This window comes from Girardinichthys multiradiatus, chromosome X (assembly GCF_021462225.1).
Source record: "Girardinichthys multiradiatus isolate DD_20200921_A chromosome X, DD_fGirMul_XY1, whole genome shotgun sequence".
NCBI lineage: Eukaryota > Metazoa > Chordata > Actinopteri > Cyprinodontiformes > Goodeidae > Girardinichthys > Girardinichthys multiradiatus.
In genome coordinates, this window is record NC_061817.1 from 17,401,528 (window position 1) to 17,425,048 (window position 23,521).

Genomic DNA, 23,521 nt, shown 5'->3' on the forward strand with positions numbered 1-23,521 from the left:
ATTTAGCACCTAAATCAATGCAAAGAGAAAACATGATGAGTTTTCTGATGTTTTTAATTGATCTGAATATCATATTCTTCATGCAAATACAAAAAAAAAAAAAAAAGACAATCAGAAAACTTTGATGTAAACTTTGCCATTCTGACAATAATCTAAAGCATCAAATCTCTTTCTAGGAACCTATCATACTTACTTTGATGAACAAAGACAAAAAAAAGAAGATATTTCTTCTAGTAGCAAAAAGTTAACTAGAACTTCACCAGTGATTTTGTTTCAGATCTTCCTTGAATGGATTTTTGCTGCATAAAGTATATAAGTTAATGATAAAGTATTTTAACCCTTTATTGTAAATGGAGTTTGGATGAAAATTCAATCTGGAAGACTTTCTCTCGCACCACATTTCAGGTCTTTTGCAGTCTCCGTCTAACTGCCAATGTTCAACCCACTCCAATTCAACCCCTAGAAGCCCTGAAACTGGATTAATCCCTTTTCGCCATTCTCTGCTCCAATCAGCAAAATACTACTGTAATTCAGGTCTAGCTCCTTCAACATTCAGATCATATTTTTTCGCCTGGCAAACCTCTAAAATTTTGAAGCTACAACTTTCTTACAGCTGCGCTGTTTTTCTATCCCATTGTATTATGTCTGGATGCTATACAGAGGAAGTCTGGGCATATTTTTTTATATTTCAATAAATTTTCAGGTATAATTCAAAATTGATCTTTTTGAAAACTTAGTTACCATATTACCGAAATTATTATATTCTGTCTGTTCCATTTCACAGTGTGTGCTCTACTAGTTTTATGCAAATTCAGGGTGTTTCTCCATCACTCAGCTATAAGAACCTCCTCAGACTGTTTTTTTTTACCACCGACCATGTTCCGTCTAGCTCTGCTGCAGCTGCTCCTGGCAGCAGGATGTGAGTCACTGGGTTTATTAAACAACCTCAGGCTAATTTGCAGACAAACTGATTTTATAAAAATATTTCTCTTTTTTTAACAGGTTTGAAGTGTGAACAGCTGACACAGCCAGCCTCTGTAGCATTGCAGCCAGGCCAGCAGCTCGCTATCGACTGCCAGGTCTCTTATTCTGTAGGTAGCCATCACACTCACTGGATCAGGCAGCCGTCAGGAAAAGGACTGGAGTGGATTGGAGGGGCTCGTGTTGGATATGACACCTACCAGAAAGATTCTCTAAAGAACAAGTTCAGTTTTAGCATAGAATCCTCCAGCAACACAGTTAAACTACATGGAAAAAATATGCAGCCTGAGGATACTGCTGTGTACTATTGTGCGAGACAGTCACAATGATATAAAGCATTAGTGCAGTTGTACAAAAACTTCTCAGAGCCTGAGCAGGTGCATAATGAAGCCAGCAGATAAGGAGCTCTCACCCAAGTTATGATTTTAAGATCTGCTGACAATCAAAAGCCATCTTCTAAATATGCACAGTAAAGGTGGGAAAATGTGACAAATGGTTGTTCTATAACTGGAGATCACTGACATGCATTTTACTAAGTGAAAGCAAAATCAGAACAGCATTTGCAGGAGAAAGAAGACATTGATCTTAAACATAAAGGGAACAATGAAAAGGCCAGTATTGATGCTACCAAACAAGGCAGATGAATTTTATTTATTATTCGCTTGTTTGTATTATTCGCTTATTTTATCGATATGAAGTCAATGACCAATAAATAAAAGGTTACAGGTACTTTGAAGATTTAAAAAAATATATATCTAATTTAAATCCAAGTTAAGCCAATAGGAGTTAATGAAAATCTAAATACAAATTGGTTTAACAGTCAGACCCAATAAAAACATAAAAACACAGAATTTGTAAAAAGTTTCCATATTGACATAGATATGTTTGACCTATTGACCTATGACCTATTTAAAAAGGGAAGACATTTTTAATAACCTGATGGCCTCTGCCAGAAAAGTGAAAATGGGTCATAATTTGGTGTTTTAGCATAATGATTCAAGACATATAGGCAAATCCACACATTAATTATATTGACCAGACAAAAATCCAACCTTGTTAAATGTTTTGCTCTTTTGATTTGGTTTGTTATTTTGTTTGTTATTGTTCTCAGACAAGTTTCTCTTATATTCCATAAATATGTCATGGCTGTGTGATACACAACCATGTCAAAATTTTAAAGTGTCATTAAAGTTTCAGAATCACCTAGGTCTCTGAATCAATCAAAGCACTCTGAGATTCCCATTTAACACTAAAACATTTTTTAATATTACTCTTTTTATGATTAAGTATTTATCACTAAGTATTTAGTGACTTTAAACACAAATCAGTGGTAGATTTTTGTATCAGAATTTTATTTAATGTAGGAAAACATTGATGTGAAGTCATCTGTGAAAAGTTTAATTACTACTCTCTCTACTGTCTTCTACCTCTACTTGTCTGGCTTCAGAGAACATAAGAAAAGAGCACTCCCCGGTTAAAAACATGTAGGATAAGGCTGCTGTTTTTAACTTCGTACCTGGCAGGTAAAGGTTTAAACTGATTTTGATCTGAATAAAGTTCCTCTGCAACAGTCAGACAAGCTGAATGACAAGCATTTTATATTTGCATTTAAATGTGTTGGAGGTCAGACTCCGAGCCAAAATGGTTAAAACACTTGGAGAGTCCCACAAATTGACCCGTACAGCCTCTGGTTTCACATTTGGGGACTACTGGATGAGACGGGCTCCTGAAAAAGGACTCTGAAGGGTTGAAACTATCAGTTATTTGGCTGGAAGTGACAAATGCCCCCAATCAGTTCAAAGCCAGCTTAACATCAGCAGAGAAAATAACAAACAGCAGGTGTTTCTGCAGATAAACAGTCTGAAAACTGAGGATTCTGCTGTTTATTACTGTGCTTAGGTTGTCATGATGAAGTTTGGTCCTTATTCATGATTCATTCTGATTGAAGTGACAGCATGCTACTCCCAGTCAGTTCGAGATCAGGTTACCATCTCCAGAGATAACGGGAAAAAGGAAGTATGTCTGTCTGCAGGCGAACAGTCTGAAAATGGAGGATTTGCTCCAGATGGACCATTTCAAGATTTGCCATTAGTCATTAAAATATTGAAAAAAGAAACATTTTGGACTACTTCGGTCCTGTTTCAGCCGTCATCGTAGCACTGAATCAGTTCAATACAAGGTAACCTGCGGATGGCATTTGACTTTGGTCAGCACACCCCTGCTTCTTGATCTTCTGCATCTTGACACCATCTATATTAAACCGTTTTCTAACAGTCTAAATCACAGTAGTGTTCCCAGTACATAACTCACTGCCTCTCCAGGCACACAGTTTCTACAACATTGAAAAGATTATCCTGATTTTACAGCACTGCAATCCTGCATATTATAGATTGTAGATATTGTGATCATAATCTTTCTTTTATCTGCCTTCTTGACAACAAATACTTTATTTCTAAACTTGCATCTGAATTTTAGGTTCATCCTTGAACCATTCATTAAATATATATATATATATATATATATATATATATATATATATATATATATACAGGGGTTGGACAATGAAACTGAAACACCTGTCATTTTAGTGTGGGAGGTTTCATGGCTAAATTGGACCAGCCTGGTAGCCAGTCTTCATTGATTGCACATTGCACCAGTAAGAGCAGAGTGTGAAGGTTCAATTAGCAGGGTAAGAGCACAGTTTTGCTCAAAATATTGAAATGCACACAACATTATGGGTGACATACCAGAGTTCAAAAGAGGACAAATTGTTGGTGCACGTCTTGCTGGCGCATCTGTGACCAAGACAGCAAGTCTTTGTGATGTATCAAGAGGCACGGTATCCAGGGTAATGTCAGCATACCACCAAGAAGGACGAACCACATCCAACAGGATTAACTGTGGACGCAAGAGGAAGCTGTCTGAAAGGGATGTTTGGGTGCTAGCCCGGATTGTATCCAAAAAACATAAAACCACGGCTGCCCAAATCACGGCAGAATTAAATGTACACCTCAACTCTCCTGTTTCCACCAGAACTGTCCGTCGGGATCTCCACAGGGTCAATATACACGGCCGGGCTGCTATAGCCAAACCTTTGGTCACTCATGCCAATGCCAAACATCTGTTTCAATGGTGCAAGGAGCGCAAATCTTGGGCTGTGGACAATGTGAAACATGTATTGTTCTCTGATGAGTCCACCTTTACTGTTTTCCCCACATCTGGGAGAGTTACGGTGTGGAGAAGCCCCAAAGAAGCGTACCACCCAGACTATTGCATGCCCAGAGTGAAGCATGGGGGTGGATCAGTGATGGTTTGGGCTGCCATATCATGGCATTCCCTTGGCCCAATACTTGTGCTAGATGGGCGTGTCACTGCCAAGGACTACCAAACCATTCTTGAGGACCATGTGCATCCAATGGTTCAAACATTGTATCCTGAAGGCGGTGCCGTGTATCAGGATGACAGTGCACTAATACAAACAGCAAGACTGGTGAAAGATTGGTTTGATGAACATGAAAGTGAAGTTGAACATCTCCCATGGCCTGCACAGTCACCAGATCTAAATATTATTGAGCCACTTTGGGGTGTTTTGGAGGAGCGAGTCAGGAAACGTTTTCCTCCACCAGTATCACGTAGTGACCTGGCCACTATCCTGCAAGAAGAATTGCTTAAAATCCCTCTGACCACTGTGCAGGACTTGTATATGTCATTCCCAAGACGAATTGACGCTGTATTGGCTGAAAAAGGAGGCCCTACACCATACTAATAAATTATTGTGGTCTAAAACCAGGTGTTTCAGTTTCATTGTCCAACCCCTGTATATATATATATTGAAAACTGTCACCTTTTTTGTGTCTGTGGTTGTGACATTTTTTGAGTGAAAAAACGGATTAAAAAGAACAAATCGTATTTCTTCGTAGTTTCCCGGTTGCAATAGTTAACTGTAATATTAATGTAATACATTATTAATATTTTTTTTAGGAATGTAAATCCAACATCTGTTGTAGTTCTGTTGAGTATTGTTATTTTGCCTTATCCTCTAGTGGTTTAGGTTTTTGTATTAGGGGTTGTCACTGTGATGGGCTGGGGGGCACAGAGATTTACACCAATACAAAAACCTCAGCACAAAAACCCTAAAATTAATCCACTTAAATGCTAAGAAAAAACAATAAATCCACCATTTATCATTAGAATATCAAGTAAGAGCTATGTTTAATCGTTTTAACTAGCTAATTTATTTCTAACAGTCAGTTAAGCTATGTTTGTTGTCATACAGTACAGATATTGCAACTAACATCATCATCTGTTTAGCACACAGAAAAGTCAACTCAAAGTATTCTGAAAACTTTCAAACAACACATGCAGGCTTACGAGGATTTACAGAAGGAATACGCATTTTCTTTAATTTTATGAGTTGTTTTATTATGTTTCTTGTGGTTCATGTTTTTGTCGAAGGAGTCGGTTAAGTTGTAGCACTGTGATGCTTTCGATGTCTGGGGTAAAGGAACCACAGTTACCGTTAAACCAGGTAAGATATTTAAGAATACTATATGTTCTACTTTTGTGATATTGGCTGGTGATTCTTTATTTATTTTTTATTGGCCGTGTTTTATATCTTACCGATAATGGAAAGAAAGCGGTCATTTTGTTTTGCTTGCTACTTTAGTGATTCGTAAAATACTTTTGCACTTTTGTTAAATGTACACTATAATGTTCTTAGTTTTTTTTTTTTTTTTTTTTATAATATAAATATACATTGTTCTTAAAACCCACGAATCTATCTATGAATGAAAGTCTGCAGAAAATAAATAGAAAGTACAATGTTGCTGTTGTATAAGCGTTTGTGTCTGAGTTTTATAAATTAAATAAACATCAAAGCAAACTTCATGATTTGATATGTATTCAGAGCAGCTTTAGTAACACAATCATAACTTACTTTAATTTCGTACATCTTTACTGCAGATACAATATGTTAACTGCTAAACAAGAACTAACTGACTAATAATCAGCGGGGAAAATCACAGTGAAGTTTGCCATTTAGTGTTAATTTAAAAAGCTGGTTGAAGCTGAATGTTCTTTGTTTTGTCTATTTCGTTGCACCCATTTTTTTTTTTTTAAATGAACGGAGATATTTGTTTTTCCAAAGGTTTAAGTTTTAGATTATAGAAAAAAGTAAGGGTCCGCAGATTTATGAGTATTTGATATTCACTTTCTCTTTGAAAAATAAATTCGAGGTTAAACGGAGTTCTAATAAAAATAAAAAAAAAAGAAGAAAAAACAAACAATTTTGTTGTCCTGTTTCGTGCGAAATACACAAACGCACAATCAGTGAAAACGTCTAAGAAAAGAAATCTCAGAAAAAAAAGTGCTACAATGATAGATATAGAATCAGATTCTAGGGTTTTGGGTTGAGTTTCAACATTTATTGAATAGGCGGCTTTATCACATGATCGCTTTACATCAGTAGGCCTAATAATTGAACATAAACATGCTGTATGAATTATTGCAGCAATAAACACTGTTCGTTTCTATGTTGTCAACAAAACTTTAGCTGAAAAGTTCAGTTAATCTATACCAGATCAGATGAGAAGCGCCTCTTTTTGTTAGTTTCCTCTGGTTCTCCGCTGCTCTTTAAAACTGAAATAACTAATTTGCTCCGGATTAAACTGGACTCACGTCAGAGGAGCTGACTTTAGAAAACCAAAACAGACACCAGATTTACTCTCGTCGAAATTGGCAGCGCGATCATCGCACAGTAACACAAACTATTATCTCTGTCATTTCATTCCCGAACCCACGGAAACTGTCTGTTTGACAAGCCGCTCTCGCTGATTGAACTCCTGCAGAAAGTGTTTTAAATTTAACCTTGAGCCCAAAGCCTAACTGTGCCATTAATGAACAAACAGCTCTGCATGAAAAACCCTGTTTTTTAATAAGAGCAAAATGCAAAAGATACACAATATTCTCTAAATAGATAGGGACATCTAATTTTATTAAATCAAATAACTGTTCTGAAGTCTTAGAAAGTAACATCTAAACGTGTTAAGAAACTTTTCAGCACAGGAAATAAAATCCTGGTTTTGTCTTTTTTGGAGGTCCCGTTCATTGCAAACACGTCACTCTAAAATGTCCTCAAACACACATTATCGTAACCAAAGCGAATATTTGACAGACAAATTGAAAGGTTCCATTTAAATTAGTTAGACATCTATAACAACTATTATTAAATACAGATTTCCTTAAAAGTTTATCTGTACATGAACAAGAATAAGACAGACATGAAAAAACATCACAATAAATGCTTTTTCATTATTTAAATACAATGTTTTATTTGGGTGATTTTTTTTTTTTTTTAAACAAAAACCTTTGTAAGACACTCATGTTTTCAGAAGAATAACAATTTGAAAAAATTGCAACTTTTTTTTCAAAGTTTTAAAGCAGAGCTCAACATTCTGTACTTTTAACTTTAGTTCCTGTTGCCCAAAAACCCTCTCATGAGAATAATCATGTGGATCTGGTTCTCTTTGTTCCATACAGAGGGTTCCTCTGTGGCTCCCTCCCTGTCCGTCCTGAGTCCCCTGCAGAGTCCTGGCTACCCCCTGAAGACAGCAGACGAGCTCGGTCCAAATGTCTGTCTGGTCACAGATTTCCGTCCGAAGGGGGACGACGTGGTTCTGAATGTGAAAGGTGGTCCGGTCAACGTGAGCACTGATGATGCTGTTCTGTCAAAGAACAACACCTACTACTTTGCTACATTCATGAACGAAACCATCTACTCCTGTGGGATGAACGGGATGATCGGCAACAATGAAGCTGGTACCAAACTCACAGAGTTCTGATAGAGTTCTGAGCAAACTTGTTTGTTTCAGAGAGTTTGAAACCATCACCTGTTAAAAAATGTTTCAATGATTAAATCATCATATTTTAGTACTAAATATAACAATGAGGCTAGATATTTAGACAGATCCGCAGGAACTTTCAGAGTTTTCATGATGTTTGTGTGACTGATGTGTTTTCTGTCTCCTAACAGATGATGCATGTGGGAACATTTATCCAGGTAAGTCTGAACACTTCCTGTCTCAGTTTGGTTCCCCCACTGATACCTGCAGTCAGCTGTTAGCGATCAGTTCAGTCTGAACTCTGTTTCTCTGCCGTCCAGAAAAAGCCAAGCTGAACTTCTACCTGCTGCTGATGAACGGAGTCCGAGTGGTGTTCACCAAAGCTCTGGCCTTCAGCACCGTCCTCACCATCAGAGGCCTGCTCTTCTAACACTGAATAAACTTTAAATAAGCAGAAATTACATTAAAAAAGGGCACAACATAAAGTCTGAAATGTTTCATTTGGGTTGTTTTGTCTTTACCGTAGTTTGTATACATTTTGATTCTAAAATTCAACTGAAATAATGGAATAGGTGACTGTAAAATGGTTTTATTCTAAAAGATGTTCACTGAGTAAATAGTATAAAACATTTGTCTGTATTTTTGCTGTAAACATTTGTTGTAAATACAAATTCTAGGTAGACATTGGTTAAATCTTTCACATTTTTACTTCATAGTTTAATTTAAGACATGTACATGTTGCAGAGAAACATTTCCTCATGAGCTTCTTTAATTATGGGTTCCACGCTTCACTACCTGCAACTGCAGCATCAGATCATCCTGTATTATAATTCAGCAATGACAGTATATACATTTTGTTTTATGTGTTCTAATTGTCCAACATTTTTCATCTTGATTGTGTGGGATTTTTTCTTTAATTCTTTGCTTAACTGTGGCCTTCTTGTTAAAAAATAATAAATAAAAAATGAGCAGGTGTTATTTTGTGTTTATTGTGTCACTTTCAATTTATTTATTGGCATGTTGAAAAACAGAAAGATAATTAGAAATTAGAGAAAAACCTAAATTTACGCAATATTGCAAACGTCAGAGGTTATAATTATCTCACATATGAATGCAAAGGGCCTAGATTAAAAACATATTCATCAGATACAAATTATGATGATTATAATAATTAAATTACATTCAACCTCTGTAAATGGATATACAGCAGTTAACAACAGGACAGACATAAAACCTATAGATATACATTAAGTAAAAATTAAACAGATAAAATGAACATCTAATAATAATCAATTCATGAAAAAGGAGAAAAACTAAATGATATAAAAACATATGTAAAAACATGTTATAAAAATCTAAAATAATTTACGATAAACATACAAAACATAAATGGCAAAAAATAAGATGAATAAAAAGAAATGATGAATAGCAATATATGAAAAGAAAACACATGACAGTTCTAGCAATGGTTATTATTAACTTAAACAGCAACATGATAGCAAAACATAGATAGATAATGCAATAAAATACTTTATTATAATAAATAATAAATAGCCAGAAACTTTGATAACAAAACATAGATAGATAATGCAATTGTTACTGAAGCTGTTAACAACTAAACTACAATAAAATACTTTAGTATAATAAATAATAAATAGCCAGAAACTACAATAACAAAACATAGATAGATAATGCAATTGTTACTGAAGCTGTTGAGAACTAAACTACAATACAATACTATATTATAATAAATAGCAAATAGCCAGAAACTTCAACTTGAAGCCAGACTCAATAAATGTGTCTTTAGTTGGCTTTTTAAATACATCAAAACTCTAATTATAATGATGAACAAACATAAAAAAACAACCGTTTAGGTTGCAACAAACTAACCCCTATAAAAGAAAATGAAAAAATCTATTCTTAATGGAAATAATGGAAAAAACAATTAAGTGTAACTGAAAAAAATCTAATTCAAAAAGAAAATTAAGTTGACTAGATTTCAGCTACAATATTACTATTTACTTCTTGTTCTTGTTATCTGAGCTTCAGTGTTTTAGTTTGGTCACTTTGTTTTGTAAGAGGTAAAACTGTACAAAGTATGTTGTCTTTTAACCCTCCAGAATGAGGAGCTCCTCAGGCTTCAGTGCTATGAAATCATTTTTATTTACCTCAATTATAGTTATTTTGCAGTCTCAATGGGTCTGTTTGGGTTGAGTTTTTTTCAGACAGTTTTTAATATCTATGAAACTGAAATAACAGTGAATTTCCCATCAGCTTTCAGAGCAGCATCAGTTGAAGCCACATTTGAGCAGGAAGTTAAAGCTGTTGATGCAAATCTGACTGAAACCAAACAGCGGCTCGGTTTCACGTCAACAGTGAACGCTTCGGTTAACCTCAGCCTTGGTTGTTTTTTCCTTTCACACATGCTTGATGTACCTGATTAAATCTTTACTTGTAATGAGTCATTGTTCTGTTTAAAGACATTTTCTTGATACACTGTTAAAACAATAGACAGCTGCAATAATCCATATTACATTTGTGAACAAAAGATAATGCAGTCACACAAGGCAGGTGTGAAACAATCAATGTGCAGAAAGTAATGTGTTGTAATGAAAGAATTATGGTTTTGTTGAACTGTTGCACTTCAGAAAGAGGAAAAAACAGTCACAGTGGTCTTTCTTTACGTCTTTTGACTTCAACAAATGCAGGTGTCAGTTATAGTATCTATAAATCACATAACATTCATACTTCTAGATAGGAATCTCAGTTTTGCAAATAAGAAAAGTCATGGTCCTATCTGAAAAAGTTATTTCCCCACATGTTAATTAACTAAATGGAATTATTCAAATTCTTTGTTCAGTATCACTGGCCACAGGTAGGCCTTATTACTCCCAGATTGATGTAGTTTAGTTATTGAAGAAATCACTTAAATTTAACATGTCTGACAACACAAAGAAAGCTTAATAATTTCAAAAAGCAACAAAAAGTGCTCCGATCTAAAGATATTTGGGAACAGATGAGAAAGTCAATCACATTTTTCAGTGTGTATAGTCAAAGTATTTTTTATGACTTTATGGCTAGAGCTTGAACCACAGCGTGAGGCCATGATCCACAAATTCAGAACACAATGGAAAAGAAGTTAACCTTTTTAGGACTGTTTGGCCTATCAAAATAACTCTAAAAGAACATCAGCAACTCATCAAGGAGGACACAAAGAATGCAAGATCAACATCTACAGCACTGCAGATGTCACTTAAGGTCAGCTAAGGTCAGTGTTCATGATTCAATAATAAAAAAGAAACTGGGCGAACATCGATGGGAGAGTCCCAAGGCAAAAAGCACTACTGACGTAAAAAAGCACAAAAGCCTCACTCATAGTTTCCAAAAAGAAACATTTTGATGATCCCCAAATTTCTGGCAAAATCTATGGATTGATGAGACAAAAGTGGAAATTATTGTAAGGCTTACACCCGAGCGCATCTAGTGTAATAATTAGCACAACATTTCAGAATTAGAGCAGCATACCTACAGTATAAAAGACTCCTAAACATTTATCGCAAACACCTGAAGTGGCAGAAGTTGCGGCTAAGGGCGTCACAACATATTTATAATGTGAACTTTGATACAGTGGGACAGGTTGATTTGGCTAGCTGTTTCCATTAAGAAATGGAAACCATCATTGGAAAACTTCTCTATGTATTTATTCAAGTTTTCTTTGTCTGGTATTAAAACATGTTCTATGATCAGAAACATTTAGATATGTTAGTAAGGCGAAAACAGAAAGTCTGTAAGGGAGCAAGTACTTTTTCACAGCACTGTATTAGGGTTAAGTTATAGCTTATGATGAACTGGTTTATTCTTGTAATTAGGCTACCATTCAAATAATCCAATTTGGTTTAATCTACTGTGCGAAGAAGAGAAACTCCCCTCATATCAACATCTACACCAGCATGTTCTCTGTAGCTGCGGCTGGATCCTGTAAGTCTCATCATCATTCAACAATAAATGTTCATTAATGTGATTTAACTGATTCAAACTATATTCAACATTCCATATGTCCCTCCACAGGTGTGAAATGCTGACATGGCGAGGCTCTGTAAACTCTGCAGCCCTCCAGCTGCCAGTTCATATTTCCTCTAGCTTGATTTAGACAAGATCAGACCCCTTGCAGGGAAAGGCCTGAAGTGTATTGGTAGTGCACTAAGTGTATGCACAACTGAAGATTTCCTAAAGAACAAGTTTAATATCAGTGTAGACACCATCTAATTAAACTGCATAGAGAGAAGACTCTGCCACTTCTTACCTGTACCAGATACTAACACAAACAACAGATTTTTTTCCCCAAAAAATCCCTGAAATCTTATGAATAGAAAGATACCAGAGAAAATTTGAAGACTGTAAAAACAGTGATCATAATCCAAGTTGAGCACATGATTTGCCTAAATTAATTGGGATACACATACATTTTCAAAAAAATAAATTAATTGTTCAATATAACATGACATTTTATGACAGTAACTTTTCTAATATCAGAAAACTAAGCTTCATAGACCTAAAAAAAAACATTTAAATTTAATAAGTAAATAAAATATGATGTTTCATATTTTTGCTAATGTTATTTTTATTCATCATTCTGTTCACACTAAAGAAATTATACCTTTTGAAAATGTAATCATAAATTCATATTTATGGTCTTTGACATGACTCTCATTTTGATTCAATACACTTTCTTATTGGCGAAAGTAAATGTTTAAAGAAACAGTGACATTAATATTTGTAAATTTGGTATTACATCATATTACCATCCAGAACAGTGGTGCTGCAGTGGACTTTCATGGATCCTCTTCACCTTTTCCATCAGACACTTCTTACTCTTACTTCTTACTCATTTAAAACTGACCTATTATCAGTCCTGTATGGTGACTCTCCAGATTTATATGATTTATGAATCAGTACGTGAGTAAGACAACAACTAAATAACTTTGTGATATGGTGTTATGTGCGTAAAACCTCATCATGAACGTAAAACTAGAACTGCTGTTTATAAAAATGAACATAGCAGAACCCTTGTTTAAAACAGGTTGATGCATATGCTCATTCACCCCTTCCTGTCAGGAGGAGTAAATGCTTCAGCCTTACCTTTCTGACTGTGAACAGGCTGCCACAGGACATACCGCACATTTTAGCACGATGAAGTACAGATCAGGACTTCTCCTTCACATCATCTGCAGGTGAGAGGAAGCAGACTGAACTTAAATCGAACTTTATGAAAATGTTTGCTAAAAGAAAGTTTATTTAGCATCTTTGGTATTTTCAGGTGCTGAAGGTCAGAAGATGACTAAATCTGAACCAGTGGTTAAAAGACCCAGAGAATCTCACAAACTGACCTGTACATTCATTGGATTCTCATTTAACAGACAGTATATAGCTTGGATCAGACAGGCTCCTGGAAAAGGACTAGAATGGCTTGTTTATATTAATACTGCCAGTAGCACATACTACTCCCAGTCAGTCCAAGGCTGATTTACCATCTCCAGAGACAACAGCAAAGAGCAGGTGTATCTGTAGATTTATAGCCTGAGAACAGAAGATTCTGCTGTTTATTATTGGGCTTGAGAGACACAGTGACTGAGGTTGATTCAGCAGCTGTACAAAACCCCCCAGATATTTAAAATTTGTATGATCGAAGAGTTTAATTCGACTGTGAGGAAGTATTGCTGCACAAGACATTAACAGGGAGATAAGAGCAGTACTGAAAGACTGAAAAAAATGATTTGTTTGTTAACTGGTTCTGAACCACAGTCAGAGATATATTGAAACAGACATATATCACAGATGTCCACAATTCTGAATTTATACATTACTTTCCCAAAACAGGTTTAGAAAGGTTAAAGGAGGAGTTTCCCACACATGTTGTGTAACGATGCATTAAATTGTATTCCTGTAATCATTTTCTCTCAGTAGAATCTGGAGTCAATTCCATCTGGTCCACAAGTGATTAATTAACTTGTGGACACTCTTCAGGGAACCTGCCTTCAAACTTGATTCTAGGTGTATAAGAAACAATTAGAAAACATGCTACAGGTGGATGGGATGTAAATGCAAAATGATGCAGGTGCATGCGGATATCCAAGAAGGCTGCAGTGATCAAAGATTTGTTTAAAAAGTTAATAATCTTAAATAAACATCAAACTAAGTTACCTGAATGACCCATAATATAAACCACATTTTCTTTGTTCCTATTTGTAATAGGAACATTTAAATAAAACTGTTCAGTGTCATCATATACAGTAAGTTAACTGTTTTTACGACAACATTTGGGGCTGTGGGACATAAAGAGCTGTCCAACCAACCGTGTCATTTAAAGCTGTTTGTCACAAGGGATTAGGTTACCAGTACATAAAGCAAAGCTGTTTGATACTCCCTCTTCCTATAATGGATGCAAATCTGCCATGTTTTCAGTGTGTTTCTGTATACGGATCTCACCCATCACTTAGGTCATCAAAAATCTCCAGCTTCAGAAGGAAGCTCTCACATTCCTACCTTCCCTGTTTCAGAATCAGAATCAGAATCAGAATCAGAAAAGCTTTATTGCCAAGTACGTTTTTGGACATACAAGGAATTTGTTTTGGCGTAGTCGGTGCAATACAGTACAAATTAAACAGTATAAACACATCTACAATATAATATAAATATATGTGCACAGTTTTAAGTGTTTGCTTTATGGAATCCATTTCTACCAGTACAAGTGGTGAAACAATGTGAGACGATGCAAATCTGATATCTTCAAGTATTCTAAAGTGCTGCAAAGCAAACCCCGTTGAGTCATTGTGAGAAATAAGCTGCAGAGTACCAAGATGAACGTTTTTTTACAATGACTGGGCCCATTTATGTGTTTTTCTTCCTCATTCTGCTGTCGAACTGTATAACATGTAGTTATGTCCAAAACATACTGATCTAAAGTAATTGTGAATATTTCAATTAAGTATTTTTAATTTAGCAGGTACTGATGATCAAACAAGGAGTAAGAACCAGTTGTTGAAAAGCCTTTAGAATCTCACATACTGACCTGCACGTACCCCTAACATCTGAGCCACTGTCACCGCACTGTTGCTGTTTATTATTGTGCTTGAAGAGCTTCAGTGGATGAAGCTCGTTAAACAGCTGTACAAAATATCACACAATTATTGTCTCATTAAAAGATCCAACCATGAGGAATTTTCTTATTTTTTATTTTGTAGTTGTGGTTTTTTGATTTCTTTATTTAAAATAACACAGTTTGGCATCACCTATTTTATTTTACGATAAACTGTTTTTAAAAGAATTATGAAATTATCGTTTCTGTATTAAAAAGTGAAATATTTGTTTATATAATGAATTAATCAAAGTTTTTATATATTGTGTAATATTTGGGAACTTGTAAGGTTTAAAACAGAATTTGTAATTTATTCAATACAATAAATAAATAAAAATAAACAGTTCTTTAAAATATCATTTACAAATTTTAGAATATTATATTGCTAGGACTGAATTTCATCTTTCAAAATGACATTGCTTTCTGACTTGTATGCAAACTGAGTCAATTTCTCAATCACTCAGCTATAAAAAGTGCCTCAGAAAGTCAGTGGAGCTCATTTAGGTTTTACCTTACAGGATGTGCCTTCTAACTCTCCTGCTGCTGCTGTTGGCAGCTGCATGTGAGTCTCTCTGGGCTTCATAAAGCAAACAGATATTAATTTTTAGCTACAAAGTATTTACAAAGAAATGTTTGCTCTTTCAACAGATGTGAAGTGTCATCAGCTGACACAGCTGTCCTCCTTAACGCTGCAGCCAGGTGACCTTCTGACCCTCAACTGTCAGGTCTCTTATTCTCTGGACGACACCAGAACAAACTGGATCAGACAGCCTGTGGGTAAAGGACTGGAGTGGGTTTGTAGTGCACACATTGGATATGCCACACACTACAAAGAGTCACTGAAGAACAAGTTTAGGATCGACTTGGAGCCATCCAGTAAAACAGTGACTCTAACTGGACCGAATATGCAGCTTGAAGACACAGCTGTGTACTATTGTGCAAGTCAGTCACATTGATATAAAACATCAGTGCAGCTGTACAAAAACCTCCCAAAGCCTGGGCAGATGTATTATGAAGCCAGCAGAGGAGGAGCTCTCACCACACTTGTGATTTCAAGACCTGCTGACAATCAAATGCCGTCTTCTTCAACGTTAGGATTGATTTACAGCCATCACGTAAAACAGTGACTCTAAATGGACAGAATATGCAGCCTGAAGACACAGCTGTATATTACGGTGCTAGAGAGCCATACACCGTGACACAAACTATCAGCAGACCTGAACATACATAAACTCCTCAGTGCCAGAAAAAATGCTGTTTTTGTTTACCTGAAAATGCTAAATTATTTTCTAATAAAAGTTTATATCTTGTTAACTGTCTTCTGTAAGCCTTATGGTAATTTATAATTTCTATCCCTCAAAAGGATCCTAAAAAGAAATAATAAATATCCCAGACAGTCCAAGGCCAGTTTACCAGACAACAACAGAGAACAGGTGTATCTGCAGATGAACAGCCCAATATTTATGTTTATTATTGTTATTGTTTATTATTATTATTATTATTATTATTAATAAATAGTTTTAAATGTAAAGGAAATTTGCTAAAATTTCAGACACAATTTGTTGGTTATGTAGGAGTTTTACTTTATAATTTGTGTTATGTAAATGCTGTGTGTCACAAGTGATTTCATTCATGATAAATATGTTTAAAGGCATTAAGTTACCATTACAAAATTGTTTTTTGTAATAGTATTGGATGCAAATCTGCAGTGTGTTTCTGTATATGGATCTCATCCATCACTTGGGCCATCAGAAATCTCCAGCTTCACAAGAATGAATACACTCTGCTCGCTGTTTCTTTACCCTCGACATTGCTGTACCTCTCTAAAGTTTTTTTTTTTTACATTCATCAGCCAGTGTAACAAAAAGATACTCATCTCCATCTCTCACATACTTACCTTTTCTGTTTGCTTTAGCTTGTCTGAGTTTGACGTTCATTCCTACCAGTACAAGTGATGAAACAATGGAGAAAATGCAAATGTGATTTCTCGAGTGTCTTGTAAAGTGTTGGAATGCACTGAGAAGTAAGCTGCAGAGTACCAAGATAAAAAAAAATTTTTTTTACAATGATTGGGCCCGTGTATTTCTTCCTCATTCTGCTGTCTAACTGTACAGAAAAGAGCATGGAGTTATGCCTAAAACATACTGATCTAAAGGAACTGTGAATATTTCCATAAACAGTTTTTAGGTGTGAAGGTAGTGATGGTCAAACACTGAGTAAAAGCCAGTTGTTCAAAGGCCTGTAGAATCCTACAAACTGACCTGTATATGTTCAGGGTTCAGTATCTCTCCTTATATTGTTTGACCTGACAGGGAGCTGAAAAAAGACTAAAATGAATTGTTTACATGAACCTTAGCACCCTGTTCTCTCAGTCAGGATAAGGATGGTTCTCCACCTTCATAGGGTAACAGCAAACAGGAGGTGTTTCTGCAGATTATCAGTTATCATTACAAGGACTTGTCACATTAATGGAGCAATACTTATGAATATCATCAATCCATTCAGATAAATCATCAGGACATTAATATTATTATTCAGACTGCATAGTAAAAAAAAAATCTCATGGTTTGAGGGTACATGTGAGCATAGATATTTGTTTAAGTTAAGGCACTTTTACCTCTTAAATACATCCCTCTCATTTCATCAAATGTAGATTCAGCATTTCATTTAAAAAATCCCGTACACCATTCCGGTGTATTTGTATTTATGAGTCAGACTTGATTACTTTGGTAAAATAACATATTGTGCAAATATAATTGAATGTTTTAAGGCATGAAGTTTGTAATTATGATGTGATAATTCAAAAAGTTCCCACTAAGTCCAAAAAACTGAAATATTTGGCTTTACTATATAACACCCTAAAGAAAAGCAGATTTCAATTTTTTACAGAGAGGGGGCACTTTACGGTTCAGTGTTTATCAAAGTAAAGTTTGGCATGTGAGCAAAGAGTGAACCTCCAGACGTATGATTAGCAGACAGTTTGTCTCTGGTCCTCATTTATTTGTAAGCCCCTTTTAAACCTGTAGAGGGCAGACAAAGACTGATAAAGCGTGTTTCTCCTCTGTGGGTAAGAAGATTAAAGAGTTTATCTCTAGAGCTGGGGAACAATAGTCTGCCGGGGGGGGGGGAGAAAGGAGAGAAGGGGGAAGAAAAGAGGGGATTTAGTGTGAGCATGTTGTTTATAGAAAATATTTATAACAATTAAAGTGTCCATTTAAAAACCAAAATCATTGTTAAATGCATTATTTTGTGCAAATAAAAATGTCAGCAACTACTTAGCTGTTTAGCTTTGAACTTAACTGAAAATACAGCATTCCTTTGTCAAAATCCTTAATTTTTTAAGGTTCATAGTAACTAAAGTGTTCTTAATTTTATTTTTTTCAATGACATATTTCAGTAAAGCACATTATACACATTCAAGTGTACTTTAATAACATTAATCATATCTAGCTTTTATATTCATTATTTGCTGCAAATTAGCAGTTTAAAGTATAGTATTTTCTGGAAAGATGTCTTTCCTAAAGTACTTTCTGTGTTAAAGACAAGAAACTGAATATTTTTTATAGAACCAAATGTTTATTATTCAACAATTAAAACAGTGAGAACCAGGAAACAGGAGTAACTGTACACAATAAAACTGTTTGTAAAAGTTTTCATATTTAAAACAAGACAAAGAGGAAACAGATTCACATTTATTTTTGCTTTTTTAATGTGTTATAGCCAAAGCTCCTTTGTCATGCTTTCATTGGAGGGACAGTAAATATGTCCTCTATACTGGCTGTGTCCTGTCTCAGCAATTCTAAACTGCCCACATTTTTTGCATGTATTGTGCAAAACCTTGCGGGTCAGTTTTCGAGGTGCTTTAGTGGGAGCCAGAGCAGGAGCCAGAGCAGGACCATGTGGTGGAACACCAGCCCCCGTAAGATGCTTCCCACAAGCTTGGCAGAACACCCTAACTTTCCACTGATGATAGGGCATCCACACCAGAAGCCGGTGGGTAAAAAAACGATCGGGTGTTGGTACCTGGTGGTAGATGAGGGCTGGTACAGGAGGCTCATACCACAACTTGAAATCTGGGCGCACTTTGCCGGCATGAAAGAGGGTATTTCCCATCCATCTCTGGTCCTGTACAGGAATGGTCTTCCTCATCTCACTCGGCAACCAGCCAGGTCCTGCATCACCAGCTGCATCTGACTGTTGCACACATGCTGCAGGCTCCTCCTGGAGAGAACAACAAAAGATGTGGAAATCTGCATACATATATTTCATTAAAGATGACTAAAAACTTAACTGGTTTTATTAATACATATTGCTGTACTCACAGGTGAAACTGTCTGGCAGATGTGTGTCGGTGTTGTGGATGAAGAAGCCAGGCTAGGGGTCCTCACAGAGGATGGAGAGGGGCCAGAGGTCCTCACAGAGGAAGGTGCCAGGCTAGGGGTCCTCACAGAGGATGGAGAGGGGCCAGAGGTCCTCACAGAGGAAGGTGCCAGGCTAGGGGTCCTCACAGAGGATGGAGAGGGGCCAGAGGTTCTCACAGAGGAACGTGCCAGGCTAGGGGTCCTCAAAGAGGGCAGAGAGGGGCCCGGTGGTTTCCGAGCAACCAAGTTGGGCTTCAGTGAATTCGTATGAGACCTCACCTTCATATGCCTCACTACACATACAGGTGAGTAAAACAGTGGGTATGCCTTACCTTCTGATAGAGAGCATGCCACTTCTTCTGCCTCAGGGCAGGTCTATTCCCTGCATTTGACGGCCAAACCCCATCGCTGGCAAATGCCCTAAGCCTTGCCATCCACTCCTCATCTCCCAGGGTTTTTGGTTTGAAGCTCATCTGAAGATAAAATCAACAGATTTTTAAGAATCAAATGTGATAACGCAATTTTACTGCATTCAACAAAAGAAGTAAAATATCTAATAACTCAAAAAATGTATATGACAGCAATTTTCAAAAAATCCAAAGCAAAGCATTATTTTGTGTCACTACTAAATAACAGTTAATAATAACAATAATAATAACAGCACACTTAACTTATAGTGCACTTAATACAAAAAAATATACAAAGTAATGTTAGTGACAATTTTCTACAGTGTCAGTTAGGATTATATATTAAATCACAAGAAGAGGACAATTATCTTTGTACATTTTACATGTGTTGGATATGTCGTTTTTTAAATAAATCTGCCTCAATGTAAAATGAGAACATCTAATCGACTAGTTATGTGAGTAAATTGAACTGAAATACAATGTATTTCATGGTCACAAGAACAACTTTGTTTCACGAACGTAAAACAAAAACAATTAAATATTGGTACTTACAGTAAAGTTGTTTGTTTGCTGTGGGCAGAGGTGACAGAATAATGAAGTGATGTGGAATATGTCTTTAACGGCACTGGACCAACGAATTCTATTTATTCAACCATCCTTGCAACTTAATTTCAAACAAAAATACTTTAAGGTTATTTTGTTAATCTAAAGAGGCCCGTTCACCTTGATTGGCTGAGCTCCATTGTGAGCTCGTACGTGGATTGGCTCGTAGTGCTTCGCCTTGATTGGCTGATGTCCATTGTGAGCTAGGACGTAGATTCGACGGTCCATTGTGAGACGAAGCGAGATTGGCTGATCCGTCCAAAGTGAGAATGGAGAGGCGCGGAGCTCATTGGAGGAGAGTTACAGCAATCGGAAGGTTGTGGGTTCGATTCCAGCTTCCTCCTGCTGTATGTCGATGTGCACTTAACCTCAAGTTGCCTACCGATCTGCGTATCGGTGTATGAATGTGTGAGCGTTAGTGAGTGCGATTGGGTGAATGTAGTGTAAAGTGCTTTGAGCGGTCTGTATGACTGGAAAGGCGCTATATAAAATTCAGTCCATTTACCATTTAACAGCTGCATCTGCAGATGAACAGTCTGAAGACTGAGGACGAGGACACCGCAGTGTACTACTGTGCTCGAACGTCACAGTGACAGTAACAGGAGACCTGCTCTAAACACACTTTCATCCATTAAAACGACAATTGCAAAAACAGTGCCTCTTTTTGTGCATAACGTTTGTAGTTCAATAAAATTAATAATGTCAAATTAATTTGTGCTTTAAATATGGCAACACTGAATAAAGCTTTATTCAAGTCATGGATGTTTCCAGGGAACAAACAACAGAAAACAATATTAGATTCACTAAGAGTCCACGTTAAAGTCATCTACTTAATATTGAGTATCTCAGTGGAAGAGCTTCAGCTACTCAGGTCATGAAGGACTGCAGCATTCAATTTTCCACTGAAGGTTAGAACTGGGATCTTGAAATGACCCTCTCAAGTTATGTTCTAGTTTTACATTGAAAAACAGATTTGCTCATTGTTGTTCTAAGTGACCAGGCTGACTACAATTAGCTCATCAACTAACATTGCTTTTTATTGTATGCACTTTAACACTGGTGGTACCTATTCACAAATAAAGGACTTACCTCAGTATGTGTTTCGTGGGTCAGTAGAATTAAAACCTTTAGATGGGAAAATAAAACATTTATTCCTCCAATTTCCACAACATTTTATAAGAGCAGCAAATATATTGAATTAGAACTTGGACACTTAGGAACGTGTCCTTTAAAGGATTTTAAGGATTTAAAGGATCCCAATTTATTGAATATAATTGTAGCTCTAATGTCTTATGTTTAAAGGAAAATAAAAATGCACACATTATAGATTCTTAAACCAAAGAACCTGTTATGATTCTGGACTGTTTGTCTGCGCCGCCTTTGACTGCCTGCTGCTCATCTTTGTGCTAAAGCCACTGTTCTCCTCCTGATCTCATCAGCTCCATAGAAGAGACCTACCCAGACCTGGCTGAGGTCCCCTTTGAATACCGTGACCTTAAGAAGGTGTTCAATAAGTCTCGGTCCTCAGTGATCCCCCTCACCGGCCCTATGGGGTGCCTACAGGTCCTTCTCAAAATATTAGCATATTGTGATAAAGTTCATTATTTTCCATAATGTCATAATGAAAATTTAACATTCATATATTTTAGATTCATTGCACACTAACTGAAATATTTCAGGTCTTTTATTGTCTTAATACGGATGATTTTGGCATACAGCTCATGAAAACCCAAAATTCCTATCTCACAAAATTAGCATATCATTAAAAGGGTCTCTAAACGAGCTATGAACCTAATCATCTGAATCAACGAGTTAACTCTAAACACCTGCAAAAGATTCCTGAGGCCTTTAAAACTTCCAGCCTGGTTCATCACTCAAAACCCCAATCATGGGTAAGACTGCCGACCTGACTGCTGTCCAGAAGGCCACTATTGACACCCTCAAGCAAGAGGGTAAGACACAGAAAGAAATTTCTGAACGAATAGGCTGTTCCCAGAGTGCTGTATCAAGGCACCTCAGTGGGAAGTCTGTGGGAAGGAAAAAGTGTGGCAGAAAACGCTGCACAATGAGAAGAGGTGACCGGACCCTGAGGAAGATTGTGGAGAAGGGCCGATTCCAGACCTTGGGGGACCTGCGGAAGCAGTGGACTGAGTCTGGAGTAGAAACATCCAGAGCCACCGTGCACAGGCGTGTGCAGGAAATGGGCTACAGGTGCCGCATTCCCCAGGTCAAGCCACTTTTGAACCAGAAACAGCGGCAGAAGCGCCTGACCTGGACTACAGAGAAGCAGCACTGGACTGTTGCTCAGTGGTCCAAAGTACTTTTTTCGGATGAAAGCAAATTCTGCATGTCATTCGGAAATCAAGTCTGCCAGAGTCTGGAGGAAGACTGGGGAGAAGGAAATGCCAAAATGCCAGAAGTCCAGTGTCAAGTACCCACAGTCAGTGATGGTCTGGGGTGCCGTGTCAGCTGCTGGTGTTGGTCCACTGTGTTTTATCAAGGGCAGGGTCAATGCAGCTAGCTATCAGGAGATTTTGGAGCACTTCATGCTTCCATCTGCTGAAAAGCTTTATGGAGATGAAGATTTCATTTTTCAGCACGACCTGGCACCTGCTCACAGTGCCAAAACCACTGGTAAATGGTTTACTGACCATGGTATCACTGTGCTCAATTGGCCTGCCAACTCTCCTGACCTGAACCCCATAGAGAATCTGTGGGATATTGTGAAGAGAACGTTGAGAGACTCAAGACCCAACACTCTGGATGAGCTAAAGGCCGCTATCGAAGCATCCTGGGCCTCCATAAGACCTCAGCAGTCCCACAGGCTGATTGCCTCCATGCCACGCCGCATTGAAGCAGTCATTTCTGCCAAAGGATTCCTGACCAAGTATTGAGTGCATAACTGTACATGATTATGTGAAGGTTGACGTTTTTTGTATTAAAAACACTTTTCTTTTATTGGTCGGATGAAATATGCTAATTTTGTGAGATAGGAATTTTGGGTTTTCATGAGCTGTATGCCAAAATCATCCGTATTAAGACAATAAAAGACCTGAAATATTTCAGTTAGTGTGCAATGAATCTAAAATATATGAATGTTAAATTTTCATCATTACATTATAGAAAATAATGAACTTTATCACAATATGCTAATATTTTGAGAAGAACCTGTATATTCTCTGTCTGTTCCTGAGA

At 36.8% G+C, this 23,521-nt stretch overlaps 2 protein-coding genes and 2 long non-coding RNA genes across 8 annotated transcripts in view; 3 read left to right on the forward strand and 1 right to left on the reverse strand.

Moving 5' to 3' along the window:
• LOC124862946 overlaps positions 1 to 8,795 on the forward strand; it is a 28,748-nt gene extending 19,953 nt beyond the window's left edge. Inside the window, exons 1-4 of one of the 2 annotated variants that reach the window (XR_007037029.1) lie at positions 5,166 to 5,509; positions 7,519 to 7,797; positions 8,012 to 8,038; positions 8,141 to 8,795. This is a non-coding gene — a long non-coding RNA (uncharacterized LOC124862946). Of the gene's footprint in view, positions 1 to 5,165; positions 5,510 to 7,518; positions 7,798 to 8,011; positions 8,039 to 8,140 lie in introns of those variants that run through there. The other variant, XR_007037030.1, reaches the window with a different exon arrangement.
• LOC124862937 overlaps positions 1 to 23,521 on the forward strand; it is a 294,054-nt gene that overhangs the window by 92,722 nt on the left and 177,811 nt on the right. The gene's annotated exons all lie outside the window — the stretch shown is intronic.
• Positions 12,938 to 17,024, forward strand: LOC124862949. Of its 2 annotated transcripts, none has more exons than XR_007037034.1 (2): positions 12,938 to 13,051; positions 15,604 to 17,024. It is a non-coding gene; the product is annotated as an uncharacterized LOC124862949 (long non-coding RNA). The 2 variants fall into 2 exon arrangements; XR_007037033.1 differs by lacking the exon at positions 12,938 to 13,051 and adding an exon at positions 15,402 to 15,517.
• LOC124862939 (vegetative cell wall protein gp1-like) lies at positions 18,665 to 19,680 on the reverse strand. Of its 3 annotated transcripts, XM_047357158.1 has the most exons (3): positions 19,649 to 19,680; positions 19,278 to 19,518; positions 18,665 to 19,176 (listed from the first exon to the last, which is right to left on the reverse strand). In XM_047357158.1, the coding sequence occupies exons 1-3, from the start codon at positions 19,663 to 19,665 to the stop codon at positions 18,670 to 18,672; spliced, it is 765 nt and encodes a 254-aa protein (XP_047213114.1). In that variant the 5' UTR covers positions 19,666 to 19,680; the 3' UTR covers positions 18,665 to 18,669. The 3 variants fall into 3 exon arrangements, with proteins under 3 accessions (XP_047213114.1, XP_047213113.1, XP_047213112.1); XM_047357157.1 differs by having other exon boundaries at positions 18,665 to 19,173; positions 19,278 to 19,679; XM_047357156.1 differs by having other exon boundaries at positions 19,278 to 19,675.

Excerpts from the sequence above, each read along its gene's own strand:
- LOC124862939 (XM_047357156.1), bottom strand. The coding sequence starts at position 19,601 with ATGAAGGTGAGGTCTCATACGAATTCACTGAAGCCCAACTTGGTTGCT. Across the intron at positions 19,177-19,277 it reads TCTGCCAGACAGTTTCACCT|GAGGAGCCTGCAGCATGTGT; the intron begins GTGAGTACAGCA and ends TGTTCTCTCCAG.